This window comes from Sphaerulina musiva (genome assembly GCF_000320565.1).
Source record: "Sphaerulina musiva SO2202 unplaced genomic scaffold SEPMUscaffold_5, whole genome shotgun sequence".
Lineage (NCBI taxonomy): Eukaryota > Fungi > Ascomycota > Dothideomycetes > Mycosphaerellales > Mycosphaerellaceae > Sphaerulina > Sphaerulina musiva.
Window position 1 is genome coordinate 776,825 of NW_016017387.1, and position 13,559 is coordinate 790,383.

The window sequence follows — 13,559 nt, forward strand, 5'->3', positions numbered from 1 at the left end:
CCTGCGCGATCGGTGAGGCGCTGTTGAGCAGCACTCGCCAGTCAAAACCGAAATCGAGGCCTCTGGACACCGATCACTCTCCTTCCGCACGCTTCGACATTACTAGGACATTGCGCTGACAGCTTGCGCAGATTGATCTCGACAACCACCATGTGCGCTCCGGCCACAGAAAGGTACATACCTGCCATTGAGCACTCATTTCTCGTCAAGAGAATGTCTGCAAGTCTTTTGTTCATACATCAGGCGATTAACACGACGTTCAGGCGCCTAAATCCAACAACCCATACCGCCTCCTGCTCCACAAGTTGTACTCGTTCCTCGACCGCCGTACCGAGAGCAAGTTCAACTCCACTGTCCTGAGGAGGTGCGTAAAAAGCATGAGAGGGATATCATACATTGTTTGGGTCGATTGTTGACCACGAACAGACTGCGTATGTCGCGCATCAACACCCCACCGATGTCTCTGTCCAAGATTGTTGCGGTCTCTGCCAACAAGCACAGCGCCGAGGCTCAAGAGGGCAAGATCCGCGCAGTCGTCGGCACAGTCACCGATGACAACCGTCTCCTCGAGCTCCCCAAGCTCAGCATCTGCGCCCTTCGCTTCACTGCCACTGCTCGTGCTCGCATCGAGAAGGCCGGCGGCGAGTGCCTCACATTCGACCAGCTCGCCCTCCGCGCGCCAACCGGCTCCAACGTTCTGCTCCTCCGTGGTCCCAAGAACGCCCGTGAGGCTGTCAAGCACTTCGGCTTTGGTCCTCACACCGACAAGGTACGAAACAGCATATCTTGCAGTTCCTGACACCTTTCACTAACAACCTTTACAGAAGCCATACGTCGAGAGCAAGGGCCGCAAGTTCGAGCGTGCTCGTGGTCGCAGACGGTCGAGAGGTTTCAAGGTCTAAGCCAGTCGCTCTTGCGCTTCTGGTTTGGATGGGTTCAAGGGATGGTATAGGCGTTGCAGTCAAAATATGGCGTCTTCCAGATGAGCATGAAAGGATCCCTGCATCGGGCGTTTCCTCGGCGTGTCTGCCAGGGTATAAGGAAGTCCCAATCGCTAGGCAGTGCATGGTATGACAAAAATGATCAATCTTGAACCCCATCGTTCAGTACTCCGTCTCTATGTCCAATCACGTTGTTGCAACCGTGCAGCTCACTGACGGTGGCCGAAATCTTTCGAATCCGATGCAAACACTGTGAATCCTTGTAAATATATGTATTTCTCTCTGGTCGGGTGGCCCGCAGAGCCTTTCTGTCGCATTGCTACAAAAGTCCCCTTTTTCGCTGCTAGACACGCCCCGCATCACTCATACTAGCCATGAGGTGTCTCGTCCACAGTGTGTTCGTGCTGAATCGTGCATGAGTAGAGTCGTGTTTTTCTTTAGTTGTTTGTTCGTTTTCACTTTTGATGCTGCAGCCGGCCTGATTGGGACGAGCTAGAACTAGCTTTTGAATTTTTATGGCGCTCCCGTCCAGTCACCGCTCGAAATTCCACGAACTACCACCTAGCTGTCCACACACCTTCGCCACAACACTCGCTTTGATAATTTGATAAAAGGAAAGGTACAAACAATGGCATCCGACAAGACCGTGGGAGTGCTCGGTGGAGGCCAGCTGGGACGCATGTTGGCCGAAGCAGCAAACCTTTTGGAAATCAAAGTCAACTTCCTCGATGCCGTCGGATCAAGTGCCAAGCAGGTGTCCGGTCACAATGGTCATGTCGAAGGTTCATTCAAGGATAGGACAGCAATTCAGAAGTTGGCGGACCAGTCCGACATCATCACTGTGGAAATCGAGCATGTGGATACGAAGATGCTCGAAGAGATTTCGGAAAAGGTTGATGTACAACCGTCGTGGAAAACACTGCGCATGATTCAGGATAAGTACCTCCAGAAACAGCACCTCGAGAAGTACGGTATTGCATCGATGCAATCCCTCGCTCTGTCCGAGCCGACTGTGCCCGAGCTGGAGCGTGTCAGTGGCGAGCTGGGCCTGCCGCTGATGTTGAAGTCGAGAAGAGACGCCTACGACGGACGGGGCAATTTCGCAGTCAAGACCACGGCAGATTTCACGGCCGCACTCGAAGCTCTCGCTGTGAATCGTGATTTGTACGCGGAGGCCTGGTGCAACTTCCGAATGGAACTTGCAGTCATGGTAGTCAAGACCGAAACGGGCGTGCTCTCATTCCCGACAGTGGAAACGATCCACGAGAACAGCATCTGCAAATTGACCTACGCGCCCGCACGAGGGGTCAGCCCCGAGGTCAACCAACAAGCGCAAGATCTGGCCAAACAAGCAGTGGCGTGCTTTTGGGGCAAGGGCGTGTTCGGAGTGGAAATGTTCTTGACCACGAGTGGCAAATTATTGATCAATGAGATTGCACCTCGCCCGCACAATTCGGGCCACTACACTATTGAAGCATGTCCGGTATCACAGTACGAGGCCCATCTTCGTGCGATATTGGATCTCCCGCTTCACCAAGAAGATCTCGAACTCCGCGAGCCGAGCATCATGCTCAATATTCTGGGTGGCGATGCTCCCGACTCTCATCTCACCATTGCGCGTGCTGCTCTGCAACAGCGTCGTACCAAGATTCATCTCTACGGGAAAGGTGCGTTCTGTTATGCCCCCTTTTCTTTTCTTTTTTTTTTTTTTTTTACTTCGCTTCGCCTTCACCCTCACGTTTCCTTTTTTTTGCTAATCTATTTCTTTTCCCACCCAGGTCAAGCACGCAAAGGCCGCAAGATGGGCCATCTCACAGTCTGTGCACCTACCATGAGAGAAGCCGAACAGCTCGTCCAGCCCATGATCGACCTCGTCGACCAAGGAAAGCCTCGAGCAGCGCAATCGTCCCGCAGTCACGAAGAGGAGGAGAAGAAGAAGAAGCAGGAGGCACCTCTAGTAGCAATCGTCATGGGATCCGACTCCGATCTCCCCGTGCTCCGTCCCGGACTCGCAATCCTCACGAAATTCGGCATCCCATACACAGTCCGCATCACATCCGCGCACCGCACACCCTCATGGATGGCACAATTTGCATCTTCGGCCTCCTCGAGCAGTATCAAAGTCATCATCGCCGCTGCAGGAGGTGCAGCTCATCTTCCCGGTATGACGGCCGCATACACTCCTCTCCCTGTGATTGGCGTCCCTGTCAAACCGAGTATCGGAGACGGTATGGACTCTCTCCTCAGTATTTGCAATATGCCTCGTGGAGTCCCTGTGGCTACCGTGTCGATTAATAACTCTGTCAATGCTGCTTTACTCGCTGCGAGAATTCTGGGAGCTGCGGATAAGGGTATTCGGCAAGTTGTGGAGAAGTATATGCGGGACTCGGAGAAGGAGGTGAGGGTGAAGGATGAGAGACTCCATGAGGTAGGCGCGGAAGTTTATGCTGAGAGGTATTTGGGGAAGTAAGTATGTATTATACCTACATCATACTATAGTGAGAATGTTTCTCTCTCTCATCATTCGTTCATTCATCGATGACACCCTTCTGGAAAGTACGTTGTTCTTGTTTCGGGGGGTGTACTGCTGTATATAGGTATATATATACATGTATGTACCGACCTAGAACAACCGATTGATACAACATCATCACATCATCACATCATCACCACTACTAGGAGGTACCGTAGTAACGTTAACGAGAATCACGAGCCACTCAGCCAACGTCTCGAGTCGAAAAGAAAAAAAAAGAATATTCGAAATCGACCCATTTTTACGACTCTTCTTCTTTTCTTTTTCCCCTCTGTAATTTACCCTTTTTTTCTCTCTTTCCGTGTCCTTTTTCTTCCTACGAAACAGACGTTGATCCGAAATGATGAGAGCATAGGGGCAAAAAAGAACAAGAAAAAGAAAGAAATGTCTTGGAAAAATCTCTCCATACGGTAATATCTATCGTGTACACGGATGCATCATGGTTCATGTAATCGCTTGAAAAATGCCGACTGAGCGAAGTGGTATATGGAGATGAAATGATACAAGGCGAATTGAGACGGCTCTCCTGCCCTGTCTCTCTTTCTTTCTCTCTCTTTCTCTTTCTCGTTTAAAGTGGGGAATGGTCAATCGTAGCGAGTATCGTTACGCGAGTGAGCAACTCACACTTCTCCCCATCCGCCGAGGGCAGAGGACATGGCCTGGCCACTGTGCATGCTCCCTGTGCTTCCACCAATATCCCAGTAATGTCGCGAACTGCCGCTCTTGGTGTGTCGACTCCTCTTGGTGCTTTGGCTAGCGCAGCTGCTGTGTCCGGTTCGTTTTCGGGCAAGCTGCTCCATTTGGTGTTTCTTCAACAGCGTCTCTCGTCTTCGCGCATGTGCCGCGTGTGCTTGCGCACGCTCTACCGCACGCTCGGCTGCTCGAGATACGAGTGGGTGCTGCTGGCGAATAATCTCTTGGCGGCGCTGGCTTTGTGGCGAGGTGCCCATGGCGGACTGGGTGGGAACAGTCGCCCAGGATGCGGGCAGGGGACCAATGGAGTCTGCAGCAGCAGTGGTGGGGGCTGCTGGTTCAGCTGCTTCCGCACTCGAGAAGCGATTCTTGAGGTAGGAAAAGACCATCTTTACGTCCAGGTCACGCTCCCAGTACTCTCGTTCTTGCTGTAGCTTCGTCGCTTCCTCATCATCAATGACATGATCGGGCTCTTCTTCGATGCCCCATAACGATGTATCGCCCGGCCCGGTGCCCGACGAGAGAGGCGACAGTGGCACCGTGGGCACAAAAGCATTTTCCGTCGGCGCTGTCCCGGGCCGCGTGGTTTTCTCTTCTCGTCGACGTTGTCGGAGAGATAGCTGGCGTGGAGTATTGCGTGGGAGACCTGCATACTCGAATTCCTCCCGCTGCGTGTTCTTGTACGACTGAAAGGCAGAGCCATCGGCTTCCGAGAGGGTGTGGACCAAGATGCCCAGCTCGCGTGCGATGCGATCGAGGAGCTTCACTTCCCATGCGGGATCTGCGTCTTGGAATGCGACTCGTGACTCTTCCATGGCGCGCGCAGCAAGTGGCGAAGGCCGTGTGGGGGTGGGCGAGGCATCGTCTACCAGTTGCTCTCCAAAGATGACGGCAAGCGTGGCTTCATCCAGACCGATCAGGTCCTTGATCACTTTGCGAGTGATTCTTCGCCACCACGACTCGCTCGGAGGCTGATGATCCGTGGCGGCGTCGATGGTGATGGCAGAGTCCTGACGCGTGAGTAGTCGTGAGAGAGCTTCATCTGGTAGACTAGTTCGAACATCATCCCCCGCAGCACTGGTGCCCGTGGCCATGCGACTGAGTCGCCGTCTCCGACGTCTAGTTTCCCGCTCAATCTCTTCCAGCACTGCTTTACTCTGGTCCAATCGCCACTTCTCGATGCGAGCCGTCCGCTCGTCCTCGGGAGTGACATCTTGCTCGACTTCGATTTCGTCCATTCTGCGCTGGACACTACTGCGGCGCCGTGCATGTTGCTTTGTGCTCCGTCGGTGCGGATTATATCGTTCAAACTGCCATAGATGCTCTTGCAGGTCGATGCCGGAGGGGAAGGTGCCAAAGCCATCGTGGGTGGGTAGCACCGTCCCTCCGCTCTGGTCGAGGTTCGAGGGATCGGTGAAGGGGTGGTGTTGGTGGTGGTGGTGGTGGAAGGCGTGGAGGCCGTCGTCGAGACTATCCAGCTCGTCGGCTTCCGTACCCAGACATGTGCCACTGTCGTCGGGGTTGTTTTCCGACCGGACGTGTGTCTCCAACGAGGCGATGTCGGAGTGTGTCCGATGTGTCGCAGTCCGGGGTGTTCGTGAGGTGCCTGTCGCGCTATATTCGTCGTTCTGGGGCGAGAACAGGATCCATTCCTGCGATTCTTCGGTAGTCCGTCGTGTCGCAGGCGATGTGGGAGCGGGAGTCTGTTGCTGCGAGGGCTGATCGATTGACAGGTGTCGTGTGGGACGTGGGCGCTGCTGCGGTTGTTGGAAGGCCATACTGGCTGGTATGGTCGATGTGGACGATTCAGGCCACAGCGATGTCGTCGTCGTTTGTCGCCGTGGTTGTCGGTGTCGTGATTGTCGGTGTCGTGATTGTCGGTGTCGTAGTTGTCGGTGTCGTGGTTGTCGTGGTCGTGGTTGTTGGTGTCGTAGTTGTCGGTGTCGTTATCGTCGTTTGTCGTTATCGTTGTCGTTGTCGTCTGTCGTCGCAAGCAGGCCTCTCGCCCTCACACAATGGGCGGAGACGGAGTAGAGTGCGAAGCAACAGCAGACAGACAAAATGACCTCTCGGGTCCAGAGCAGGTCACGCGCCCGTCGAGGAAGGACGAGTAGTAGCAGGAGGTGGTAGGAGGTAGTAGCAGCAGCAGCAGCAGCAGCTAATACCAGTCTCGGGTAGGTTAGTCTCAGGTAGGTAGGTGGTAGGTCGGTCGGTGCAGTGCAGTGCAGTTCCTCTAGGAGGGAGGAGGAAGCGGGAACAAAGTATAATATGATGATGATGATGATGATAATGATGATAGCACAATAAGCTAGCTGGTATTGCGCCAGATTCTCGAGCTCCGGATATGCACTCAAACTAAACCGGCAGCCTATGAGAGAGACTTTCTTATAGTGGTGGCAGAGAGAGAGAGAGGGAGGGGGGGGGATGTAACGACAGTAAACAAAGGATGGGGGAAAACGGGAAAAAGGGAAAGGGAAAGGGAAAGGGGAAAGTCTCTTTTTCTTCCTCTTCTTCTTCTTGCACTGCTATCTCAAAGTTGAGTATGTACAGTCAGAGTTATCTGGTATCTCAGAGATTAAAGAGAGTAGATATCTCTGTGACCATGTACATGTGCCCTCTAGTAGGCTGGGAGTAGCTAGGTTCCTTATCGCACACTAGAGAGACGGGACGGGATTCCCTAATCGTGCCTTAGTCATGCCGTGAGGACCTATTCCCGTTGCAGCCTCGTTCTATTTCCAGTCCATTTCATCTTGATTCTTCCCAACTTGACATAGGTACAATATATACATGTAATAAACATATATGTAATAAGTACTTACCTCTTCCAGAATGACACGACGAGCACATGTCATATGTCATATCATCCTCTCTCCTCGATGGATGAGATAATGAGATAGAAGCCGGAGATTCTCGCACCGGAACCTCCCGCGGTATGTATTTATCCTGTTGTCTGTACTCCAGTTACCAATGTACTATGTACCTCCTACCTCTTAGCTAACTGACAACTTTCATGCGGTCATGTGCCTGGAACAAATCCAATATCCCTGATGATGATGATGATGATGGCAAGGTGTCTTTTCCGTCGTGCCACCAGCCCTCTCCCATGTTTCTTTTAGTCTTGAGGTATCGAGAAATAATAAAACTACCTAACCTATGTACCTTACATGTACACTGCACACTACCTGCCTCACATTTCCCATGTGCGACGAGCATAGCCTCCTCCTGTTTTTACTATATATATAAGGTGAGGTAGTCAGAGGGATGTAATACAGACTCAGCATCGCCCCCTTACCTACCTCTGGGTACCTTTTTCATCGAACAACGGAGGATTCGGCATTACAACTACACAAATATATCCCCAGACTGCTAAAAAAAAAGATAAAGGGTAAGAAAAAGAAAAAAAAAAGCTTTTTTCTCATCACATGACAGACTTCACACATCCCTAGGAGGTACCTGAACTAGCACAAGGCAGCAATGAGACACTAGTCAGGTAGGTACATATACCATGCTAGAACCGACCGACCGACCGCAGTCCTCCCATCGACACGCGAGAGAGAGAGAGAGAGAGAGAGAGAGAGAGAGAGAGAGACTCGTTCACTGGGATGAAAATCTCCATTGGGCGTTGCTATCATGACCTCGTGTCTGCATACTTACGGTACCTTACCTCCTTAGGTACCTCAAGCCAACCTCACATCTATATCCTCTTCCCAGTCTCTCGCCCTCTCCCTCAACGCCGCGCTAAACAATGAAAACCATCTATGCTTCCCCATGCACTCCCGAGTCGCTCATGCAGCACCAACCTTCACAAAGTATCTCTTCTCCTCTGCCACTCCCCCTTCCCCCTCTCCTCCCTCCCTCCCACTGTAGACCTCATCGTGCTACGGAATCCTAGTCGTTCACACTACGAACGACCACCCCGCACCGCCACTCCCCCCGCCCTACTGTGCTGTCCACTAGCAATAGCAGCGGCAGAAGAAGAAGAGGAAGAAGAAGAAGAAGAAGAACGAAAAGAAGAAGAATGACTGCGCTGCCCATGCAACGCCTTCGAGCTCGACCTTGGCAGACATGACTCTGCCCCGCCGCCACCAAGTTCTGCAGCAAGAGCACCAAATGCTTCCGTTTCAGCTGCTGCTGCTGCCGCCGCCGCCGCCGCCGCCGCCGCTTCTCCCTCCATTTCGACAAATGTCCAATTCTCTTCTGTATCTTCCGAGAGATCGATACTCGCATTCGCCCCGTCAGAAGAAGTCGACGTCGTGGCCCCGTGCGCCTGTTGCTGCTTCTTCTTCTTAATCAGACTCTTCGCATATTCCATGTCCCGATAGATCGCCTTGATCGCCGTGTCCACTCCCTTCTCGCTTCGAATCGCCTCGCCCAACAATCTCGCCTTGCTCCGCATGCGCTCATCATGTGTCGCGTACCACAGTGCCCGACCGAGCTGATTGCCCGTCACCTTCTTCAGATGCTGTCCCACCCCAAGGTCTTCCACGCGCGTCGCAAAGAAGAATTGGTCGCCAAAAAATGGCTTGATGATGGTGGGAACACCGCACCGCAGAGACGCTCCCGTCGTGCCGGCTCCGCCGTGGTGGACGACGGCGTCAACTTGCTTGAAGAGCCAGTCATGTGGAGCAGCTCGAATCTCGTACATGCAAGACGGCAACACCAATGCTGGCTGACTTGCGGCGACCGCTGTTTCGAATCTATCGGACCAGCCTTTCGACAGGATGCAACGAACGTCTGCCTTGACCACTGCGTCCACAATTTGCTGCATCAATTGACGCGAATCCGACACCGTGACAGAGCCAAAGCCAATGTAGACCAACTTCTGTTCATCGTCTCGCGCTTTCTTGATAAATGCCGCGAGTTCTGCCGGTGGAACGTAGTCTTCCCCTTCGTCGAGAAACCAATATCCAGTGACCTTGATCCAGTCGCTAAAGTCGAGCGGCTGAGGCACGACACTCGGCGAGAAGTTGTAGAGAAACGGCACCTTGTTCTGTTGCAGCCGGTCCAGACTAGTGGGTCCGAGCTTGAGAGTCTTTCCACGCCATCGATTAATCTGCCCGGCAATGGCAGCGAAGAACATGTTATCGAAGAAGATATAAGTCATGTAGTTGTACCCACCACCACGCTTCTGGCTTGGCACCGCGAACGCGTGTGGATACGCTCTCGTCCTCGTCCATGGCATAGTGAAGGCGCGGAAGTATGGTACCTCGAGAGCTTCGGCAATATGTATACCGCTCATCGCAGAAGGGCTCTCAATGATCAAATCTGCTCCCTGGCATGCCGCCCACGACGAAACAAGGAGCTCGTCCAGCCAAGAGCGGAATTTGGAGTTCGCCTCCAAGAAGAAGGACGGCGTGAACATTCCATTCTCGACACAAATCCGCATGAGCTCCGCCGGGTCTCCATCGACCTCTTTGAATGCAATCCCATGTTTTTCGACCCAGCCTCGAAACTCCGCATGGGTCGCAATCGTGGGCTTGTGTCCCTCGGCCAGGAGTCCTTTACAGAGTGCAATGTATGGTTGTACATCCCCTCTCGATCCGATCGTCAGACAAGTAATGTTCAGAGACTTCTTAGGCCTGAACTCCAGTACAGACGCTGAAGGATCATCGAATATTACAGGGAGAGCATCGACCTCTTCAGGCAAGGATATCCCCTCTTCATCATCGTGCCCAGTCTGTCTTGCTGCACGTAACAAGGCGTTTTCGGCAGCGGCCTCGCTGGCATCCTGCTGTTCCACTTCGGTGAGTATCATGGATTCAGCCGCAGCTTCCACGACTTCGACAGTGCGGAGAGTGCTAACGACACAGTCGTCTCGGAGACCAGTATCCTGGAAATCAAAGAAAAGCTCTTCGTACCCACGAATGACAAGGACCATTCCCGGATATCCCCAGCGGAACCCTCGCTGCTTCTGGACATTGAGGATGTCCTTGTATGGGATGATCAGTTTAGTGCTTGTCCCGTAGTATAGACTCCGAAAGCAGAGTCGGCGTGTGCCCATGTAGATTTTGCCCCAAAGAGGCACAGTCTTGTGCAGCCAGCAGTAAAACACAGAAACGAGTTTTTCTGTAGGTGGCAGCCCAAAGTGTTCCTGAAAGCGGCGTTCGTGCTCGGCATAGTCGAGATGCCGCTCAGGCTCACGTACGCCTTCGTCATGGGCAAGACCTTCGATATCTGTGTAGTGCCTCTTTCCACCAGCCATGGCTTCTGTCCAGTTGGTGATGTATGTCTTCGGACTGCTACTCAAGTACGATCCCACCCGCTTGCTGCCAGCACGAACCGCACCAGCGACATTCATAGCGTGCTGAAGCGGTGTAGATATGCCACGAATGAGCTTTGGTCCACTTGGTTCGGGTCGAGGGCGGTCGTCTGGTTCAGCCGTGCGAGCAGAGTCACCGCTTTCAGTGCGCTGCGGAGTGGGTCGTTGGTTACCCATACTTCTATATGTGGCTGGCCACGAGGGAGCCTGTACACGCGCAATACTATCCCGTTCTCCACTTGAGTCTCTCGACGAGGCTCTTGATACCTGTCGTGGTCGCCCGGCTGGCTGGCCCGCCGCCGTCCGGCGAGCTTGTGACGTCCTGAGTGTCGGCCCACGAAAAACATGGTCGTCACTTAGCATCTGGCTTGCTGACATGTCCGCGTCCATTGCGTCTCCGTCCACGGACGAGTCGGGTGGCTCTGATGAGGTAACGAAACTCTCACTGGATGCATGTATGGACGGCGACATGGGCGACTTCGAAGCGTTACGACTATCCCTGCCCTGCGCGCTGGCAGATGTGCGGCCTCTGTCGGACACGTCAACGCCATGATCGCTACTTGCTCGTCGTTCCAGCCTTCGCCTTTCCCCGCTCGATCGAGATACTGAGCGCTCAGCAGCAGAAGCCGGCAGCAAGGTCGACTTGATGGTACTCAGACGGGGCGACTGCTCAGCCGATGACATCTTTCTGCCTGCTGGAGACCGGTGCTTCGATAACGGACTAATTGCTCCCTCGATACGCAACTTCTTCGCGCCATTGCCCGCAGCGAGTGCAATAAGCGCTTTGACCGCGTCCTCCCCGTGATGGAAGAACGTGAAAAAGTATTCATCAATAGCGAAAGTCTCTTCGTTGTCGACAACTCGTAGCTTGATGGTCTCAGCAAAGTCAACCACTCCCGTGCGTTCCACATCCATAATGCTGTCGATTGGGAGCGAGATCTTCACTGAGTCGCCATCGTTATGAGTCCGAAAGATGACTTTCTGTAATTGCTTGACCCAGTCCTTTGCAGATGAAACCATATCTGCCCGGTACTGGTATACCCTGGAAGGGGTCGTGATCGTGAAATCTGAGGCGGTCTCTTCCTTACCAGGAACCGCTGCGAGCTCCGCAGATATAGCGTATCGCAAGTCTACTACGTTGTTGGGAAAATATGGCTCGGCAGAGCTGTTGTAGTACGAGAAGGAATCTCCTCTCAGCACGAACCAGTACCTCCGATATCGATAGCTGTGTTTCCCCAGCTTGCCGAGGTGTCCACTCTTGACCGTTTTCGTGGTTTTCTTCTGTAGATAGGCGTAAAAGCAGACATGCTTCGTAGTAATGTACATGAAGCCTTGTAGCAGCACATTCTGCAGATACCAGCATTGGAATTCCGATGTGACCTCCTCTGGTTCTGCGAACTGGAAAATGTCCGCAATGACGTGAGCCAACGAATGGTTGGTCTTGTCACTTTCAACTTCGCCGAACGCCTTGCCTTCTTCTCTGCTCTTTCTGCTGGTCAGTGTGCTCGTCGAAGCGTCCAGTTCTGCCTGTGCCATGGCTTTCAATTTTCGGTCCAGCACTGTTGCGTCCGGACGCACGAATGTTGCCCGCGCTTCTGATGTCGTCTCCTGGACCCTCGGAGGCAGGATCTGGCTGGATGTCATGGCATCCTGCTCCTGCGACTCCGTCTGCTTTGTGGTGGGCTTCAGCTCATGTTTGCTGAGAACAGACCTGGCAAGCCTGTTCACTGATAGCCGCGCTTTGTGCCTCTTGCTGCTCTCTTCTGGCCTCGGCGATGTTCTGCCCTCTTCACTGGGTTTCCTGCCTTTGTCAGCGTCTCTCGAAATCTCCTTCGATGGCCTCCGCTGGTCCACACTCCGCCTCTTGTGTTTATCGTCCTCGCCCTCACTGTCACTCGCGCTTTCCTGCTGGGTAAATTGCTTCTTAAAATTTGGCCTGCTCTGCGCAGCTGCAAGCATTCCGTACATGCTCCGCGCCGGAAAGCCATCCTTGACTCCAGTGCCATCGTCCACATCCTCTTCCTCGGCCTCGTCGAACCTCAGTCGCTCTGGCAGGTCCATGCTGAGGCGCCGCCGCGGTAGAGATGATCGTACGCGGCTCGATATGTTTTTGATAGACGATGTAGCGCGGGCACCACTTCTGATGGGCAGCAGAGCTGGCTGCGAAGCTGCGATGTCATGTTGCTTGCCTGAAGACGCCATGCCCAGTGCACGACACAGCAATCTCAGATCTGAGGTCGGCAGGTGAATGAACAATACCGGTGTCGTGCTGCAATCACCAGGCAAGAGTGGGTGATGTCTCACACGCGGCGGCAATCACATGCACGACGACTACAACCTCGAACCCGCTGAACTTGTTGATTTGCCTCGAAGCTCTGTCCAGATTTCAGTAGTCCTGCGAGCGCGTTATGAGTCGGAGAGCACACGGGCTGTGCTTCACCTACTAGCCGCTTGTCGCTTGCTCGCTCGCTCTCAACAACGTCAAAGGTGCCGTGTCGTTACCAGTGAAGCATGGCTATAGATTGGGGCATAGTGCCTGGAATCTGGCGATGCCGATCCGGTCAACTTCAGGTCCAAGTGATTTACGGTAGAAGATGGAAAGTGGAAGTCTCTCAGGTCGATGGGCAGAAGATGACTGTGATGGCGTGATGATGTCGCGCCAGTAGAAATCTCTCGACGGGGACGGGAGTGAAGCACGGAACAGGAACAGAGCAACAATGAACAGTCAGTCAGTGGTGGAGAGCGAGATTCAGGGTTCGTACCTCCAGTTCTATCGGTTGAACGCCGGGTGCTGCTGGCATGTGACAGCACCTCCACGCCATCGATCTACCTTTAGCGTGAGCTATATCACTACTACATTACCTGCCTGTACGTGATGGCATCCGACCATCCCGTACGCGTCCGGATGCCCCCTGCGCGGTATACCGAGCGTCGCGTTATGCACAAGTCGTCACGGCCATTCTCGTTTCATTGTCTGAGTACCTACTACAAAAGGAGGAACATGCTGCGCCTCAACGAAGGCCTTCGCTGTCACCACGAGCGCGCCGATAAGATAACACAAGGTAGTCTTCGGCAGTATCATCAGATGACGGCAAGTGTCAGCTGGCATCCTTTACATCACCTCAGCCGCAAT

The 13,559-nt window shown here is 53.4% G+C and overlaps 4 protein-coding genes across 4 annotated transcripts; 2 read left to right on the forward strand and 2 right to left on the reverse strand.

The window, feature by feature from the left end:
• Positions 1–130: 130 nt before the first annotated feature.
• SEPMUDRAFT_125757 (ribosomal protein L18e) lies at positions 131–1,108 on the forward strand. The gene is made up of 3 exons (XM_016902009.1): positions 131–364; positions 427–769; positions 825–1,108. The coding sequence occupies exons 2-3, from the start codon at positions 458–460 to the stop codon at positions 900–902; spliced, it is 390 nt and encodes a 129-aa protein (XP_016760733.1). The 5' UTR covers positions 131–364; positions 427–457; the 3' UTR covers positions 903–1,108.
• Positions 1,109–1,511: 403 nt separating this feature from the next.
• Positions 1,512–3,484, forward strand: SEPMUDRAFT_149234 (phosphoribosylaminoimidazole carboxylase). The gene is made up of 2 exons (XM_016905431.1): positions 1,512–2,608; positions 2,720–3,484. The coding sequence occupies exons 1-2, from the start codon at positions 1,570–1,572 to the stop codon at positions 3,409–3,411; spliced, it is 1,731 nt and encodes a 576-aa protein (XP_016760734.1). The 5' UTR covers positions 1,512–1,569; the 3' UTR covers positions 3,412–3,484.
• Positions 3,485–3,865: 381 nt separating this feature from the next.
• On the reverse strand, positions 3,866–6,574 carry SEPMUDRAFT_149235 (uncharacterized protein). The gene has a single exon (XM_016905432.1). It carries the CDS (start codon positions 5,943–5,945, stop codon positions 4,095–4,097), a length of 1,851 nt encoding a protein of 616 aa, XP_016760735.1. The 5' UTR covers positions 5,946–6,574; the 3' UTR covers positions 3,866–4,094.
• Positions 6,575–7,742: 1,168 nt separating this feature from the next.
• On the reverse strand, positions 7,743–13,091 carry SEPMUDRAFT_149236 (glycosyltransferase family 1 protein). Its single transcript, XM_016905433.1, has one exon. The coding sequence runs from the start codon at positions 12,626–12,628 to the stop codon at positions 8,069–8,071; it is 4,560 nt and encodes a 1,519-aa protein (XP_016760736.1). The 5' UTR covers positions 12,629–13,091; the 3' UTR covers positions 7,743–8,068.
• Positions 13,092–13,559: the final 468 nt, after the last annotated feature.